Consider the following 14220-nt stretch of genomic DNA (forward strand, 5'->3'; position numbering starts at 1 on the left):
CCATTTCAAATCCTACTGTTTACTTCGTCATGTAACCGAACCTTTCACTTCAAAAGCTTACTGTGGAGACCCATCCTCCTACTTTAAATTTACTTCATCTATCAAATTGCTTTCAGGAATGTTCGACCCGAGTGGCAAAAGTCTCCACGCCCGAGAAAGAAAAGCAAACCTTCCCTTCCGAGCATCGTACAGATGGTACATCAGTCGTCGTGAGCGCCGCTGAGAATGAGAAAACATCCAGCACCAGCGACTCGCCCGTGCAGCAGCCACAGCGCAACGAAGAGGTCACTGATGACGCAGAACGCGGTTCCTTACTGAACGTAGACGGTCAGAAACGTGGGCTCAGCAGGAAACAGCACTGGAAGTCTCAAAGCATGGGGGACAATGTACAACAGACAGGGAACTCCCTTCAACCGAGTAACGCGCTCTCTCAGGAAGAGGATCTTCAAGAACAGCCGACCTTCTCAGCTAATCGAGAACTCTGGCAGAGACGAGCGACGTCTCAGACCCAGTTGAACCCTCCAGGGCCCCCCAACCACAAGATCTTCCGCACGTCCCAAGAGTTCCGCGAGATGCGACAGAAGCACACGCCAGATTTGGTGATGGATCTTCCTCTATCGGCGCAGGACGCTAGCAAGAAGTCCGCCTCGTCGAGCAGCCTGAGCAGCTCCGACGAAGAGACGCCTGTTCAGCCAACTCGCACAGAGGCTGCCACGTCTCCCACGGGAGGGCCAGAGTCTCCTGATATGAGCACGGCAGCGGAACGGTTCGCTAAACAGAACCAGTGCACTCTTAAGAAGAACACCAAGACGAATCCAGAGGCGTCCAAGTTGAAGCGCGTGGAAACAGAGCACGAAGGCGAGCACGAGCCTGAGGAAATGGTTAGATCAGCCAGCTCAAATCAGATTTCTGAGTCTGTACCATTAAGGTCGCCACTTCCTCCTCGCTCTACACCGAAAATAGTCGCCAAATTCGCGGACATGCACCTGACCGGGGGCAGCCAGGTGTCCTCGTTCAAGCCCCAAGTAAAAGTGAAGCCCACGATCTTGAGGAAACCGGTGCTACCCTTCCCGCACCCTCATATGAGCCCAGAGCTAGCGAGGAAGATCGAGAAACAAGCGCAGAGCGCCGAACAGACGAATTAGTTCGCTGAGTTGGAGGGGAGGCCTCTGGAGAATGATTCTTTTGCAACGATCCAGTGTTTGAGTAAGGATACGTGTCCACTTGAGAGTACAGTACTTCCTTGATAAAGTACCGTTACTAGGAAGACGATAGTGTATCGAGGAAGCATTACACAAGTATCATGAGTGAAATTTTCTAATACTCACAATATTCCCTCGATGTAGCTTCATTGTTAGATTCGCTATAGTTTGAAATTATTTAGAGTGGAAGAGTTTTATTTGCATGCACTGTCACTCATAATTTTCGATGAGAAGTGGGATACCAGGAGCATGGGTTGACTTCGTCTCACGTTATGAACATGCCTGTAAGCCTGTATTGGGGAAATATTGTACAGAGTATTGAGAATTTTCACGAAAAGAAACTGTCATAGAAAATTCTTAGGTGGACACGAATCCTGACACTTAAAAGACCGCTCACGAGTTTTCTCGTTTTTATTTCGTATCTCTGGAAATTGTCGGTCTTAGGGTAAAACTGCGGGAAATGATACGCGGTCGTTTAAGTGTTTGAAACAGAATCGCCACTAACTTCCCGTTTGACCAGTTACTCCGCCCAATCGCGAGGACTTGAAGAAGCGCGTTAGTTATTGTACCCAAAAGAGAGATAAGGAGAGAGAAAGGGGAAGCCAGGCAGCATTGTTCCTCAATATAGTAACGCCTGAGATAGATAGCACTAGGTATACGCTACGTGAGATTGAGGTTAGGTGCTGTCCTCGGGCCGAGTTTATTTTTTCTACGACTATTTTCCATTTTCGCATAATTTTTTTACCAAACGACCCGCGAAACGATGTTTCTAGTCATCGAGCGACGACGCGAAATATGTATGAGCGAGAAAATACATCGAAACGAAAACAAGAGAGAAAAAACAAAGAGAATAAGATTTTTTGAGGTTAAGTAGTTGTATTTGTGAGAGAAAGAGGGAGCGCGTGAGAGAGAGGGAAAGGATAATGAGAACAATTTTGTACGTGTTTGGAGGATACATGTAATTTATTATTGCAACAAGGATAGATCTCCTTCCGAACATTGTGTATTGGTTAACAATGATATTTGCAAGAAACGTGTTCGATGTTCCTTTAAAACGCACGCGAGTGAGTATGAGTTTTAAAACGCCGTTCTTCGGGAGTTTTTTTTTTTTTTTTTTTTTTTTATGGAGGATGAGTGAGATGATCTTTCGGGATAGATCCCCGGCTCACTATTAGACATTATAATTTTATTATTATTATTATAGTTATTATTATTATATATTAACGTATCACGGACATCTTATATCATTAAGAACTATATGACAATGGTATGTTCGATATATCCCAGAATAATAAGTGTACAATAACGCACGAGTATTTAATGGTTCGACGTCAGTCTTTAGGCATGGTAATTCCGCTACGAGCAGTTCAACGAAATAGAAGAAAAAAAAATGCGTAACGATTCTGCGACATACTCATGCCCCTTATAACCAACGTAAGAGAAAGCATCGCTGGGCAATAGAACCTCGATTAACCGAGTCTCAATTATGTGAGTTATTCAGAGTTACTTATTGTCAGTTTACGCAGAGATCCCAATACTTGATAATTGAATTCGAATATTCAAATTTTCAGTCTCTTTACATATTTCTTTCCATTTTCTGGAGTCCAATTCTTGGAAATCTGTAATTGAACTCCGAGTAGACTCTGGTATGATAAAAAATAAGAGTACAGCAGAACATGATTGAGACTTGAACTACGATTTAACACATTCGCTGCCTATCACACAATATCTTGTCTCCAGTACATTGTTCCAAAGACTCAGTATTTCTTCAGCATTGACTACTACCCGCTTCTTGGACCAGGCAACGAAAGTGTTAATAGTAATTATCGAAAATAAGGAAAGTAGCCATCAGGAGTGAGAGTGAAACAGTTTGACAAACATTTTTCGTCATCTATACCTAAGGACTTCCCTAATCAGAAATGTACTTCAAGCTTAAAACTCGTATTAAGTCGGTTAATTAAGGTCCTATTGTACTCGTTTATCGAATAATATCGCATACAGTAATCCGATGCTACGTGCAGGCATTATAGAAGGTGAAATTTTGAGAAGAAAACGTATCGCATAACGTGAGCGTGTTCGTAAGCTACACGAAGGTCCGCGAATCGTGGCTAGGGTGATTAACGTAATACTCTTTCTAGTTACTGGTAAAGTATTAGTACGAATAATTATCGCAATGTATTCCCCGCAATAAGATATACCAAAGTCAACTGGATTATCCTCCTCCCCCCCACTTTTTCAAATTTTGTATCATATTCGTTGAAAAAGAATAGCAACCTCGGTTCCTTACGGATATACGTACATATATATATATATTTGTTTTTATATTCTTCTCACGAATGTTGCGTTTTTAACGTACACCGAATTGTCATACGTATTTCTTCAAGTAGAAGTTCGGTGTAGCACGCGTTACTATTGATATCTTGTTGCGTCTATACCCGGTTGATTTTCGTCCTTCGAGATAAACGCAGGAACAATTTGACAATTTTCCGTGACGATTACTGATTAACTTCAATAAAAAGACTTGCAGGCCGCATTAACCTTTGATGCAACAATCCCAATCGTTTCTGATCCCAATCTCTGCGAATTCAATGTCGACGGTAAGTTTCATCTCATTTTCAAGTTATTTACGCGGGAAACTCCTGTTATGTATGACCAGACTATACAGGGTGTCTGATAAATCGTAGAGCAACTAACATGGGGTTGATTTCTTACCAAAAAAATAAATAAATGTAGAATAGAATTTTTTTATTTTTGCGGACAACAAAGGTTTTGATTATAGACTATAGACTAAGCACAGTCTTTCTTAGATCTTTTTGTTTACAATCATTTTCTATAATTTTATCACATCTTTGCTGCCGATCTGGAACAACAGGCGATCTCAAACTGCCAGTCGCAGAGCTTCCGTTGACTGAATACAGATGCATCACGCGATAGTGCGTGACCGGTTACTTACGAAAATGCCTCATCACGCATTGACGCGTAATCGGCACCGAATATATCGCAAAAATTACACGAGTTAGACTCGTTAAAATAAATGAAAGGGTTAATAAAAATCCTAAAACTTGGAGACAAAATTATCCCATAAAATTAGGAGACGAATAACGTTCGTAAGTTCCATCTTAAACATTCAAATCCATAATACTGAAGTAAGCAACAATTAATGTAACCGAATCGATTCTCGTTATCAGCTTTCGCTTGTTCGGAAATCGTGCCCTTTCTTCGTCCAACTATTTCCACATTTTTCAATGCTAACGCAGTGACTAATGAAAAATGTAGACAAACAGGCATGAAATCGTCCACTTGTGGCTTCTTTAATACATCCCTTAAGGTAGGGTCTTATCGCTGCGCGAAATCCCTCTGTTTCACACGAAAGCCCCCCACCGATGCAATTTGCGCGCCGCGCACGATCCGTGTATCGAATTCGATGAGCTTAACGTTAAGTGCTTCTATGTGTGCACTCTTTTCCACTTCGCAACGTTTGATACGTCGTAAAAAAGGACGACCGTGGCTTCTCATTCCTTCCCCTGTCCTCGATATCGCGCTAAACGAAAGTGGGGACAGGGACATCGGCATCTAACGCGACTAGATTAGCGCGGCTGATAGATCAACCAGTATCAGCTGATGTACGTGACACTTGAGAAATGGTAGGAATCTGTAGCATTCCACGTGCGTGGATGTTTGATAACTGATCAATTTTTGACGACTCCTGCACCAAACGTCACGATCGTGGTTGCGTTACTTTTTCTACTTCAATCGCTGTCGGGGCGATACCAAACTGGTTTCTTGATAACTAAACTGGTTAATTGATGTCTGAATGACCGTATTATTTGCAGATTGATAAATTGAACGTCTGAGAGAGGAACGAAGATACTGATACGAGTCGTCCACTGATAGGAAAATATTGAACACTGATTTTCATTTAACATTGTGAGAGAATTTCGTTGCACAATTCAGTTTTGCAGAGGCTGCAGCTTCTTCAAATGTTTTCAATGCTGGTGATCAATAGATTTTAGAAATGGAGGTCGATGAAATTGTGAGGAACATTTTTGGGCCAAACGTAGTTGCAGAGCCTGTAGATGCAAATTCAAAGAAAGAGAGTTCAAAAAGTTCAAGGTACGTTTATTTTTGTGTTAACTTTGCGTCTCTGTAGTTACTGTAGGATTATGTACCTCAAAGTATGTGTTTGTATTGCAGAGTTCCAAGCATTTTGAGTTTGGTAGATGAATACATTAAAACTACTCTTACGAAAAATGTACAGAATACAGAAGATAATAGGGTTGGTCGGATAGGACCAAATTTGGTTAGATTTGATATATCATTGATTCAAGGACTGTGTATGATTTCCCCTGATAGACTGAGTATTAATTCTAAAAGTAACTTCAGTACAATGAGAGCAAATACAGCTGTGTACAAGGGAAAATGGATGTATGAGTTGCAGCTCGGATCAAAGGGTGTAATGCAAGTTGGTTGGAGCACTATTGATTGTGTATTCAATCAAGAACGTGGAGTTGGTGAGCTTTACTTTATTGTGGATATTTTACAATCTTGCAAATTAGGATTTAGTATTCTCTCTTTAGCACTGAGTTTACTGAGACATCAATTTTAATGAATACAGTTTTATATCTTTTTAGGAGATACTGTTAACTCATATGCTTACGATGGCAATCGTGTCAGAAAGTGGAATGTACTTACGCACAAATATGGGGAACCGTGGCTCACAGGAGACATTATTGGATGTGCATTGGATATGGATAATGGAACAGTTGATTTCTACAGAAATGGGAAACATTTGGGAAGAGCATTCGAGAATATAGCAATGGGCGCTGGTTTTGCATATTTTCCTTCTGTGAGTCTTGCGTTAACAGAAATTTTAACAGCAAACTTTGGTTCCACTCCAATGCGGTATCCCATAAAAGGCTATGAGCCTCTTCAAGCACCTCCAGAAAAAGAAATAGCTCAAGCCACATTTTTATTCGAATGGTTCTTGCAAATAATCAAACTGATGGACATGAGAGAAAATGAGGATGAACGGAATATATTACGTGATGGAAATATGAGCATTCAGGCCTTATTAATGTGTCTTTCAAGATTAGTTTTAAACCATATAGGTCCTTTACTTACAGTACCATATGTTACAGAGTATATTTTTTATCCATTCTTGCAACAACTTTCTGAATCAAAAACAAATTCAGGAAAAGAATATGTTCAATCAACTGTACATTCTTCTATGCTGTTAACATGCTTCGATTTATTATGGACGTTTCTCGAAGAGCACGAAATTAAGGCATGTCTGGAAAGCATGGTTTTTTGTTTACTGTCGAAATTTAGATATGTTTCACTGTCATTGGAATATCCCAGTCAATGCAGAACTTTACTCCTACTAACGAAAATTTGTCAACATACATCGACTCGTCAATATTTACTGCAATACTTGCTCTTTGATCGAGTAAGATTCGCAAATTTCATGCACGTTAAACCACTCGATGAGGGAGGCCTCGCTGACATGATTAGCAAAGTGTGGTGGGAAACGAATCCTGTGGATCCAGCAGTTGAAGCTAATAAAGCGAGCTACATGGATATATGTGAGAAAATTAAAACTGCAGTATCTGGTATGATCAGTTTACAATATAACTTTTCAATTTATCTTTTCGTTTTAATATCATCCTGAATTAAATTTCATAGAAGTAGAAATGCTACAGGTGGAATTGTTAGTAACACTTCTGAATAACTCCGATGGTAATGCGAAAAGACCCGCCTCGAGAACGATATTCTTGAAGAAATTTAAACGTTTCGTTCAAGAGAACGTTGAATCGAATAGTGTAAGTAAAAATACTATTAAATTTCCTGTACTTGAATCGCTTTACATAGAGTCATGCTTTCGGTCAGTATTTCTACAGATAATAATCAATACTTCAGACCCCGCTACCAATCACGTTATGTTGTTTTTATCGCCTACTGGTTGCATTCAGAGTTTTGTGGGATACAGATATAAGGACACCTTCTGTGTACATACCCTGCAGGTAAAGGAACAATCAATTTCTATTCTCCTGTTTCTAAAATCGAACTTTCCACTTACTTAACTTTTGATAAAGGGATACCATAAATGTTGCTTTACATAAGTTTGTAAGCATTATTGAGTCTCATTTAATTTACGTAATAGCATTTCCTTATAAATTGGAATGGGCAGGGCGTTCTACGATGCATCCATCGATTACTCTAGAACTGAGAGACTGGGAGGAGTTTTGTCACACTTACATAAGACGTTCAAACCTGAATTACTTGAGCAATTAGGGCCTGACCACGAAGTAATCGTTGCGATCGAACAGAATCAAGATTCGTCTAACAGCAGAGCAACCAGACTAGTGGATTTACCTATAGTCATTCCGACGCTTGCTCGAATGACCAATATCGGCCCATCTGGTCAAGGGAATTCGATGATTTTCGAGAGACTTGGATACTTTCCATACGCAAGAGAAGACAGAAGTCCATTGCGTTTGGGCCCTTTAGATCCAACTATATCATTGCTCGAACTGCTTGACAGTATCATATTGTTTTACCACATAGTGGCAAAGAAGCAAATAGCAAAAGTGGCTGTTTTTAGAAACAACATGTCAGAATATATCTCTGCCGTCCAAGACACCAAAGCAAGGCTGGAACAAGTCAAGAAAAAGAAAGATCCCGAGTCACAATTGATTCAGCAAGAGCTATTGAGAACTATGGATGTCGTCAATAATGAGCTAACAGATCAAGCAAGGCACATGGCATGGATTCGTGCGGCAATTTACTCGGAAGAAAAGCAATTACAATTGGCATGGCTTTTAAAAGTGGTTACAGCGACCTTACAAAACGCCAGCAAAGAAGGGAACATGTTCAGCTTTGTGCCAGACTTTTTCCTGGAGTCACTGGCAGATTTGTGCGTTGGTTTGAGGAACCACATGCACCCAACAGTACGAATCGAAAAGATCCCAAATTATAGAGAAATGCTTCTAGACATAGCCGAATTTCTTTGCGAACATTTTATGGATCCTCGTATAGTAAATGCAAATTCGAAGAGTACGCTGCTGTTAACTTTAGGTGGATTTGCTTTTAATCCCCTCACTTTGGAAGCTTTGGAAAATGTACAAGAGAAAAGTAGAATAAAGCTTGTGACAAATTTGTTGAAATCGTACGAAAACAGAGCGTGGGCTGAATCGAACTGGATTCTAGTCAGATTTTGGCAGGGAAATGGCTTTGCCTTCCGATACGAAAAAAGTCCCCATCTCTCGAAGAGAGTGGGACCAAAACTTTTGCAGCAAGACTCAATTTCTCAGTCTATAAGTACGTAATCATTTTTCTTCAAATATACTTCAAAAATTAGTTGTTTAATAAATCAATTAAATTTCCTTTTTTAGAGCTTTGCCCATCTGTCGTGTACCAAGGACACATAAAAGATGTACTGCTACAAAATCCACAAGCATCTATGAAATTTCTAAATTCTTTGCTGAATCAATTGAACTGGGCCTTCTCTGAATTCATTGGAATGGTGCAAGAGATTCACAATGTTTCACTACGGCCTGAAAGAGTTTTCATTGACTCTAGACAACTGAAAATTTGTGCTACTTGCTTCCACTTAGCCACTTCTCTCTTGAGAGTTTTAGAAATGATTGCCACGGTGGCTCCAAGTATTTTCACTGATCCGCTAGTGGCTTCTAGCGAGAATTTACTATCTAGACTATGCCAAGTATGCAAAAACCTTTTATACAAAAAAGTTTCTTTAGTTAAGATGATTCTTATGTCAAATTACTTTTGCAGTTACTTTGTCAAGTACTAAACAGAATGAGCTCACAAACCAGTTGCTTCCAACATGTTGTGTTATTAGAAATCCCAGATTTAGAGTCCGTGGACCATTTTCCAATACTGGCAGCAGTCACTGGTATCCTGTTAGCCCTACTCAGTGAAGATATGGCTAATTTTAAATGTAAGAAGTACTAATAACTAACTAACTGACTTAGATTTAGACGAGACTACGTAATTGCAATTCAATAACTAAATGTAAATTTTATTAGCCAAAAACTTAACAGAAGTACCAAGAACCACCCAAATCTTGTTAATGGAACCTAGTTTTCAAATGAATTCTCTTTACTTTATGTTGGGAGACACGAAGCTTAGCAGTAAAAAAGAAAAAGTTGCGAAACCATTTTCGTACGTGAACTGTAAGTGTTGGATATGTAATTGCCATCAAATTTTGATGTATTATCATTATGTAACATTTATTATAGATCCAGATGATGTTTCGAAAGAAGAAATTAAAAAGGTAGAAGATATGATAGAATATTTAGACGAATGTCGTGCCATTCTACCAGATTTAAAAATTTTGAGCGATGATGACGATACTTGTACAATTTGTTACGCTTATCCTGTTGCTGCTACATTTAAACCGTGTCATCATCAAACTTGTCGCAATTGCATCGACCGACATCTGTTAAATACCAGAGAATGCTTTTTCTGCAAGGTGAACATCGAAAAAGTCGTAGATCTTTCGGGTAATATATTGCACGATTTTACTAACGAAACTTCAACCTCGGAACAGCCTGTACAATTATCTTGATGAATCAACGAATATATTGGAAAGTCGTGTGCATACTGTGAACAAATTATGAGACATATTTTGTCGTAATGTTGATTATAGGGATAAATTTCAGACTAAAGTTGTCTTTTTGTAAAGATTATAAGTAACAGAAAAATTGTATAAAATAACGTATATAAGGCTTTATTTATTGAATAATTGTTTTCTGTTTTCAAAGTATATAAAGTGCGATATAAAAATTAGAGATTACAGATCTTAGTTTCTAAAAATTTCCTGGCACAATGACCTACTGGATATAGTAATAAATTTGTATATACATATCAGTCTTCTCCAGTTTTTTTCTATACTAATACTATAATTACAATTATCTATCGCAAAGTACTAACTTTAAATACATAAGTTTTCTGTTTTACACTATATTGAGCACACAATGTTTAGAGGACTTACAGAAAATCTTATCCAAAATGATATTTTTAACAATCAAATCAATACAAATTATTTGCATAAACTCTCTCTGAATTGTCTGAAACCAGTTACTAAAAGCGGTTTTTTTGATGTTTTTAATAAGTCTTCTAAGGCTTCTACAAATATCACACCAAACATGAAGGCCCCAAGAGCAGTAATAAAAATAGCTAAGACTATTAAAAGTCGATCTTTATTCAAATATAATTCTGAATCTTTTAAAAGAATACTTTGAAACAGACATATGCCAGGGAAAATGAATATGAAAGTTGCTGACAATGCTCCCAACAGATTAATAACTGGCGAAATGTCTGGCACTAATATTGCAATTATTAGAGATAAAATATACCAGATAAGTGTAATAAAAACCCGAAATTTATCATTTAACTGAACGTCCATTCCAAAGAGACTTACCAAAGCATCACGACCGCAATATAAAATGATTGGATACGTAGTAAAATTTTTAATTGCTATAAATATGATTGCTAGTGTAAGAATTATACTTTTGTCCGTGTATCCTTGAAGTATGTCACTAGGCACGTTTCCAGCGCCAAATGTTGCATATCCAGAAATGCCGACCACTGTATAGGTAGCAAAACAGATGATCATGCTCACAATAGCACACATACTAAATTTCCCAAGATTTCGATCCTTCATGCAAGCATACATTGGTATTGCTGTCATATGGGTCTAAAAATTCATTTTAGATCACTTATAGATTATGAAAGCTTCATTTGTATTATTCTATATTTTTACTAATTTACCTGATATGCAAAGCATATTATTGGAATTATTTGAAGTGCTTCGTAGCCATTATCTGGCCATATCTTCATAGGATTGACAGAGTTCTCAGTTTTTGTTATGCTTTTATAAACAATCAAACCCGCTACATATAAAATAGTTATACAACCAACAGAGCTACTATAGCTCAAAACGTCTAGTTTCTTAAAAAAGCACAATGGTAATATGAATATAGTGGAAGTCACAATTGTAACAAATGATCTGGACAAATACCTAAAACAGTAAATTTCTTAGAGAACAACAGAAAAATATTTGCTGATACATAATTCAATTGCTCTTACCAAGTGTAACAGTAATTGTATCCATAATAAGTTGCTAAAACTCTATCAAACTGATCACCAATGATTATTAAAAATGTCAAACAACATCCAAAACTATATATAGTAACACACAGAGCACACAGAAAAAGTAACTTTTGTCCACAAAATTTAGCGAACATAGTTTGCATGGTAGAGGTATTGGTGATGTCACTACAATTTGCTAAAATTACAAGTGTTACTGTGATAAAAACTAGCAACACACATTGTGTGATAATTCCCGTGGCTATACCCCCAGCTTTATCAAATGCCTGGGGGTAATTTAAAAGGCCTGCTCCTAAGGTGGCATTGATAATTAAGAAGATAGTACTGAGTACTCCAGTTCCTATAAATATTAGAAATACAAATAGCAGTTTAATGCATGCAAGAAAATCATTAAAAGAATTATATAAGATACGGAATACCTATTACTACACTGTGATTATATTCTCAAAGATATTGGACATGTATTAAAGATGTAAAACAACTCAAAATATGTGATTTTCGAGGTTCAACAATGATTCAATTTGCTAAATACACCTCTATTAATTACAAAAATTTTCTTAGTTAAAACATACCTTTTTGAGTTGTGTCACTCTAAATACATGTGCGATATGTAAATTAGAAATGACCGTAAAATAATAAAAATCAATATACCTGATCGATTAGGCTGCTCATTGCGAAGAGATGAAGGATGCGGGGCAGTGCATAATAACATATCATTGTAAATAAGTCGATCTCGTTCTCCAGTTAAGCAATTCATATCCAGCGAGATTACAGACGAAATGGTTATTTCTCACTAACGATCTGTTCCGTTTCTATCTTGTATTAATGCTCTTGTTCGTATAAAAAGGAGCCATTTATCACTGATAATGATTACAGTGTAACAGCTGTGCCAAAGGTCAATTTAGGAACAAACAAAGCTGTATTTATTGTTTTGATGAGGCAACACGTATTATCACCCCTTCACGAATGTTTTGCATCGACACAATGGAACGTTTCAAATTTTTTAATAAATTACTGACTCGAACCACATGATGTCGCTTTTTCAGCTTATTTCAAATGCGAGAAGGTTATTAAAGAAAATTCAAATTTGATACAGTGATTTATTTAACCAGAAATATTCTGAATTACAGCAATGCTTTCATTAAAGAGTACCTTTTTTAATTATATATTTTGTCAAATAATTTTTTTCAGTTACATTTCATCTAATTGTGATTTGAAAGAAGTGGGAAAGAAATAAAGCTAAAAAGAATCCATGGAAGTATCATTTCTGGGGTTATTATCGGTAAAGTTTATCTAAAAGGTCGACATTTGAGACCCCCTGCACATGACCTATACACACATGGAAATACTGTTCTGCAGACTGCTGTTGCCCTCTCGCGGTGAGTTAAAAAAGCACAACTATCTTCCAATTCAAAAGAATTTAAAATATTCTTGCAGGTATATTACATTCAAGTATACATGTATGTATATTTAAAATTTACAAAACTTTATACAGCTTATATATAACTATAGATATAAGAAATAATTTTGTACATTCAGAATTGTCTAGGACTCAGGAACACTTGTATATATCCGTAATCCATGCATATCTTTAATCTCTTCTTTAAGTGCCTATGGGAACATTTCACATTAAATATCTCTGCAATCGGAAGGTGACAAAATTTGTAGTTAACATTTCCTACCTCATTGATCAGTCGGTGCTGCTTAATGGTATTCAATCCCTTGAATTCGGGAGCAGTAACATTTATTTCAAACATTGCACCACAACCTCCTGAAAAAATAGAGACTGATCAGTAAATTCTTTTTCCCAACAGAAGTATTTTTCTTCCACAAAGGCTGTGGTTTCTTTACCTGACACGTCATTCACTTCAATGACCTTAGCATTAGGAAACTTGTCCCTCAGTATCGCTATCATCTTCCTTTCGGCCTCTTTACCAGCCAGTACTCCACTAGGCCCATTCCATACCCGTGACAAAAGCTGTAAAACTTTCATTTTATTCATCTTTCGCATTTTCGATGAGTTTCATTCATCGATTCGGTTTTAAAAGGTGTGTTAATGGGAAACGGAGAGGCGGTGGAAGTCTCATCGAACGTGAGAAATAACTTTTAATTCGACGTCGGCATGCATGTAGCAACGAGGAAAACTGTGTTACAAATTTTCACTGATTACCGCGTGTAAACATGCGTCTGTGCAAAAATGCTTTGTACCTACCGATATATTACGAAAATTTGACATAAACACACGACCGAACATAGTTGTCATAATAGTTCACGTTATCACAGGTCTCGCTTGTTTCGATCTTCAAGATTCACCGCGTGACAACGTATTCTAACTTAAAACAACCACGCGATAAAATACTGATACTCGGAGACTGAACCGAATCTAACCGCAACTAACTGATTTTTAACGAAGTCACTTCTAATGCTCACTGTTTGAACACTCAATTTCATATAAGAGAAAGATATTTAAAGCATAAAAAGACATGAAAGGCGACATTAACGGAAATTAAGCGTATATAATTTTTAATGTAAATTTTTCTTAGGCGCTTCGAGAACCCGGAAGATTCTTTTATAGGTTAAGGTCTCCGAGTGGAATAAGACTGTAACGCTAATGACGGCGAGAATTGGAAATAATTATAATTTTAGGTAATTAAGAAAGTGCTGTCGCTTTTAAAATTAAAAAGTCGCTTATACTGTAATAGATAAAGTCTGACTTTCGTAAATATGAAATTTGTGAATACTCTTCTTGTTAGAGAAGGGTTCAATGCGAATTGAGGCGTAGAATTATTTTATTTAAAAAATTCGAGCGATGATTTTACTGTAGCTTCGAGAATGATAGAACTTTTTTTGTTTACTAATAATAGGAATAATATAGAAGGTAATAGTG

The 14220-nt window shown here is 37.4% G+C and overlaps 4 protein-coding genes across 11 annotated transcripts in view; 2 read left to right on the forward strand and 2 right to left on the reverse strand.

Annotated features, from left to right (window-relative positions):
* Positions 1-3739, forward strand: part of LOC143185553 (SLIT-ROBO Rho GTPase-activating protein 1) — a 36773-nt gene extending 33034 nt beyond the window's left edge. For all 8 annotated transcript variants that reach the window (XM_076388658.1, XM_076388659.1, XM_076388660.1 and 5 more), the window contains one exon: positions 117-3739. In XM_076388658.1, coding sequence (XP_076244773.1) covers positions 117-1145 — 1029 coding nt within the window. In that variant the 3' untranslated portion in view covers positions 1146-3739. The remainder of the gene's footprint in view (positions 1-116) is intronic.
* A 909-nt stretch (positions 3740-4648) lies between these two features.
* Positions 4649-9949, forward strand: LOC143185552 (E3 ubiquitin-protein ligase RNF123). The gene is made up of 11 exons (XM_076388657.1): positions 4649-4846; positions 5036-5315; positions 5397-5713; positions 5834-6811; positions 6885-7021; positions 7119-7222; positions 7390-8519; positions 8594-8922; positions 8994-9159; positions 9248-9394; positions 9461-9949. The coding sequence occupies exons 2-11, from the start codon at positions 5218-5220 to the stop codon at positions 9787-9789; spliced, it is 3735 nt and encodes a 1244-aa protein (XP_076244772.1). The 5' UTR covers positions 4649-4846; positions 5036-5217; the 3' UTR covers positions 9790-9949.
* On the reverse strand, positions 9936-12279 carry LOC143185554 (sodium-coupled neutral amino acid transporter 7). Its single transcript, XM_076388666.1, has 4 exons — positions 11985-12279; positions 11313-11673; positions 10995-11244; positions 9936-10920 (listed from the first exon to the last, which is right to left on the reverse strand). The coding sequence occupies exons 1-4, from the start codon at positions 12088-12090 to the stop codon at positions 10264-10266; spliced, it is 1374 nt and encodes a 457-aa protein (XP_076244781.1). The 5' UTR covers positions 12091-12279; the 3' UTR covers positions 9936-10263.
* Positions 12280-12759: 480 nt separating this feature from the next.
* On the reverse strand, positions 12760-13931 carry LOC143185557 (bolA-like protein 3). The gene is made up of 4 exons (XM_076388668.1): positions 13546-13931; positions 13185-13311; positions 13016-13104; positions 12760-12944 (listed from the first exon to the last, which is right to left on the reverse strand). The coding sequence occupies exons 1-4, from the start codon at positions 13594-13596 to the stop codon at positions 12879-12881; spliced, it is 333 nt and encodes a 110-aa protein (XP_076244783.1). The 5' UTR covers positions 13597-13931; the 3' UTR covers positions 12760-12878.
* Between the last annotated feature and the right edge of the window lie 289 nt (positions 13932-14220).

Source organism: Calliopsis andreniformis, chromosome 12 (genome assembly GCF_051401765.1).
Source record: "Calliopsis andreniformis isolate RMS-2024a chromosome 12, iyCalAndr_principal, whole genome shotgun sequence".
NCBI classification, from domain to species: Eukaryota; Metazoa; Arthropoda; class Insecta; order Hymenoptera; family Andrenidae; genus Calliopsis; species Calliopsis andreniformis.

What these genes read in the sequence shown, in the direction of transcription:
- LOC143185552 (XM_076388657.1), top strand. Translation starts at nt 5,218, where the DNA reads ATGGAGGTCGATGAAATTGTGAGGAACATTTTTGGGCCAAACGTAGTT. An exon ending in AATTAAAACTGCAGTATCTG is followed by an intron (nt 6,812 to 6,884) that starts GTATGATCAGTT and finishes TAAATTTCATAG; the next exon opens with AAGTAGAAATGCTACAGGTG. An exon ending in CTCAATTTCTCAGTCTATAA is followed by an intron (nt 8,520 to 8,593) that starts GTACGTAATCAT and finishes TTCCTTTTTTAG; the next exon opens with AGCTTTGCCCATCTGTCGTG.
- LOC143185557 (XM_076388668.1), bottom strand. Translation starts at nt 13,596, where the DNA reads ATGACAACTATGTTCGGTCGTGTGTTTATGTCAAATTTTCGTAATATA. An exon ending in TGAAGTGAATGACGTGTCAG is followed by an intron (nt 13,105 to 13,184) that starts GTAAAGAAACCA and finishes CTATTTTTTCAG; the next exon opens with GAGGTTGTGGTGCAATGTTT. An exon ending in AGCACCGACTGATCAATGAG is followed by an intron (nt 12,945 to 13,015) that starts GTAGGAAATGTT and finishes ATGTTCCCATAG; the next exon opens with GCACTTAAAGAAGAGATTAA.
- LOC143185554 (XM_076388666.1), bottom strand. Translation starts at nt 12,090, where the DNA reads ATGAATTGCTTAACTGGAGAACGAGATCGACTTATTTACAATGATATG. An exon ending in TGAGCAGCCTAATCGATCAG is followed by an intron (nt 11,674 to 11,984) that starts GTATATTGATTT and finishes TAATATTTATAG; the next exon opens with GAACTGGAGTACTCAGTACT. An exon ending in TACAATTACTGTTACACTTG is followed by an intron (nt 11,245 to 11,312) that starts GTAAGAGCAATT and finishes TTACTGTTTTAG; the next exon opens with GTATTTGTCCAGATCATTTG.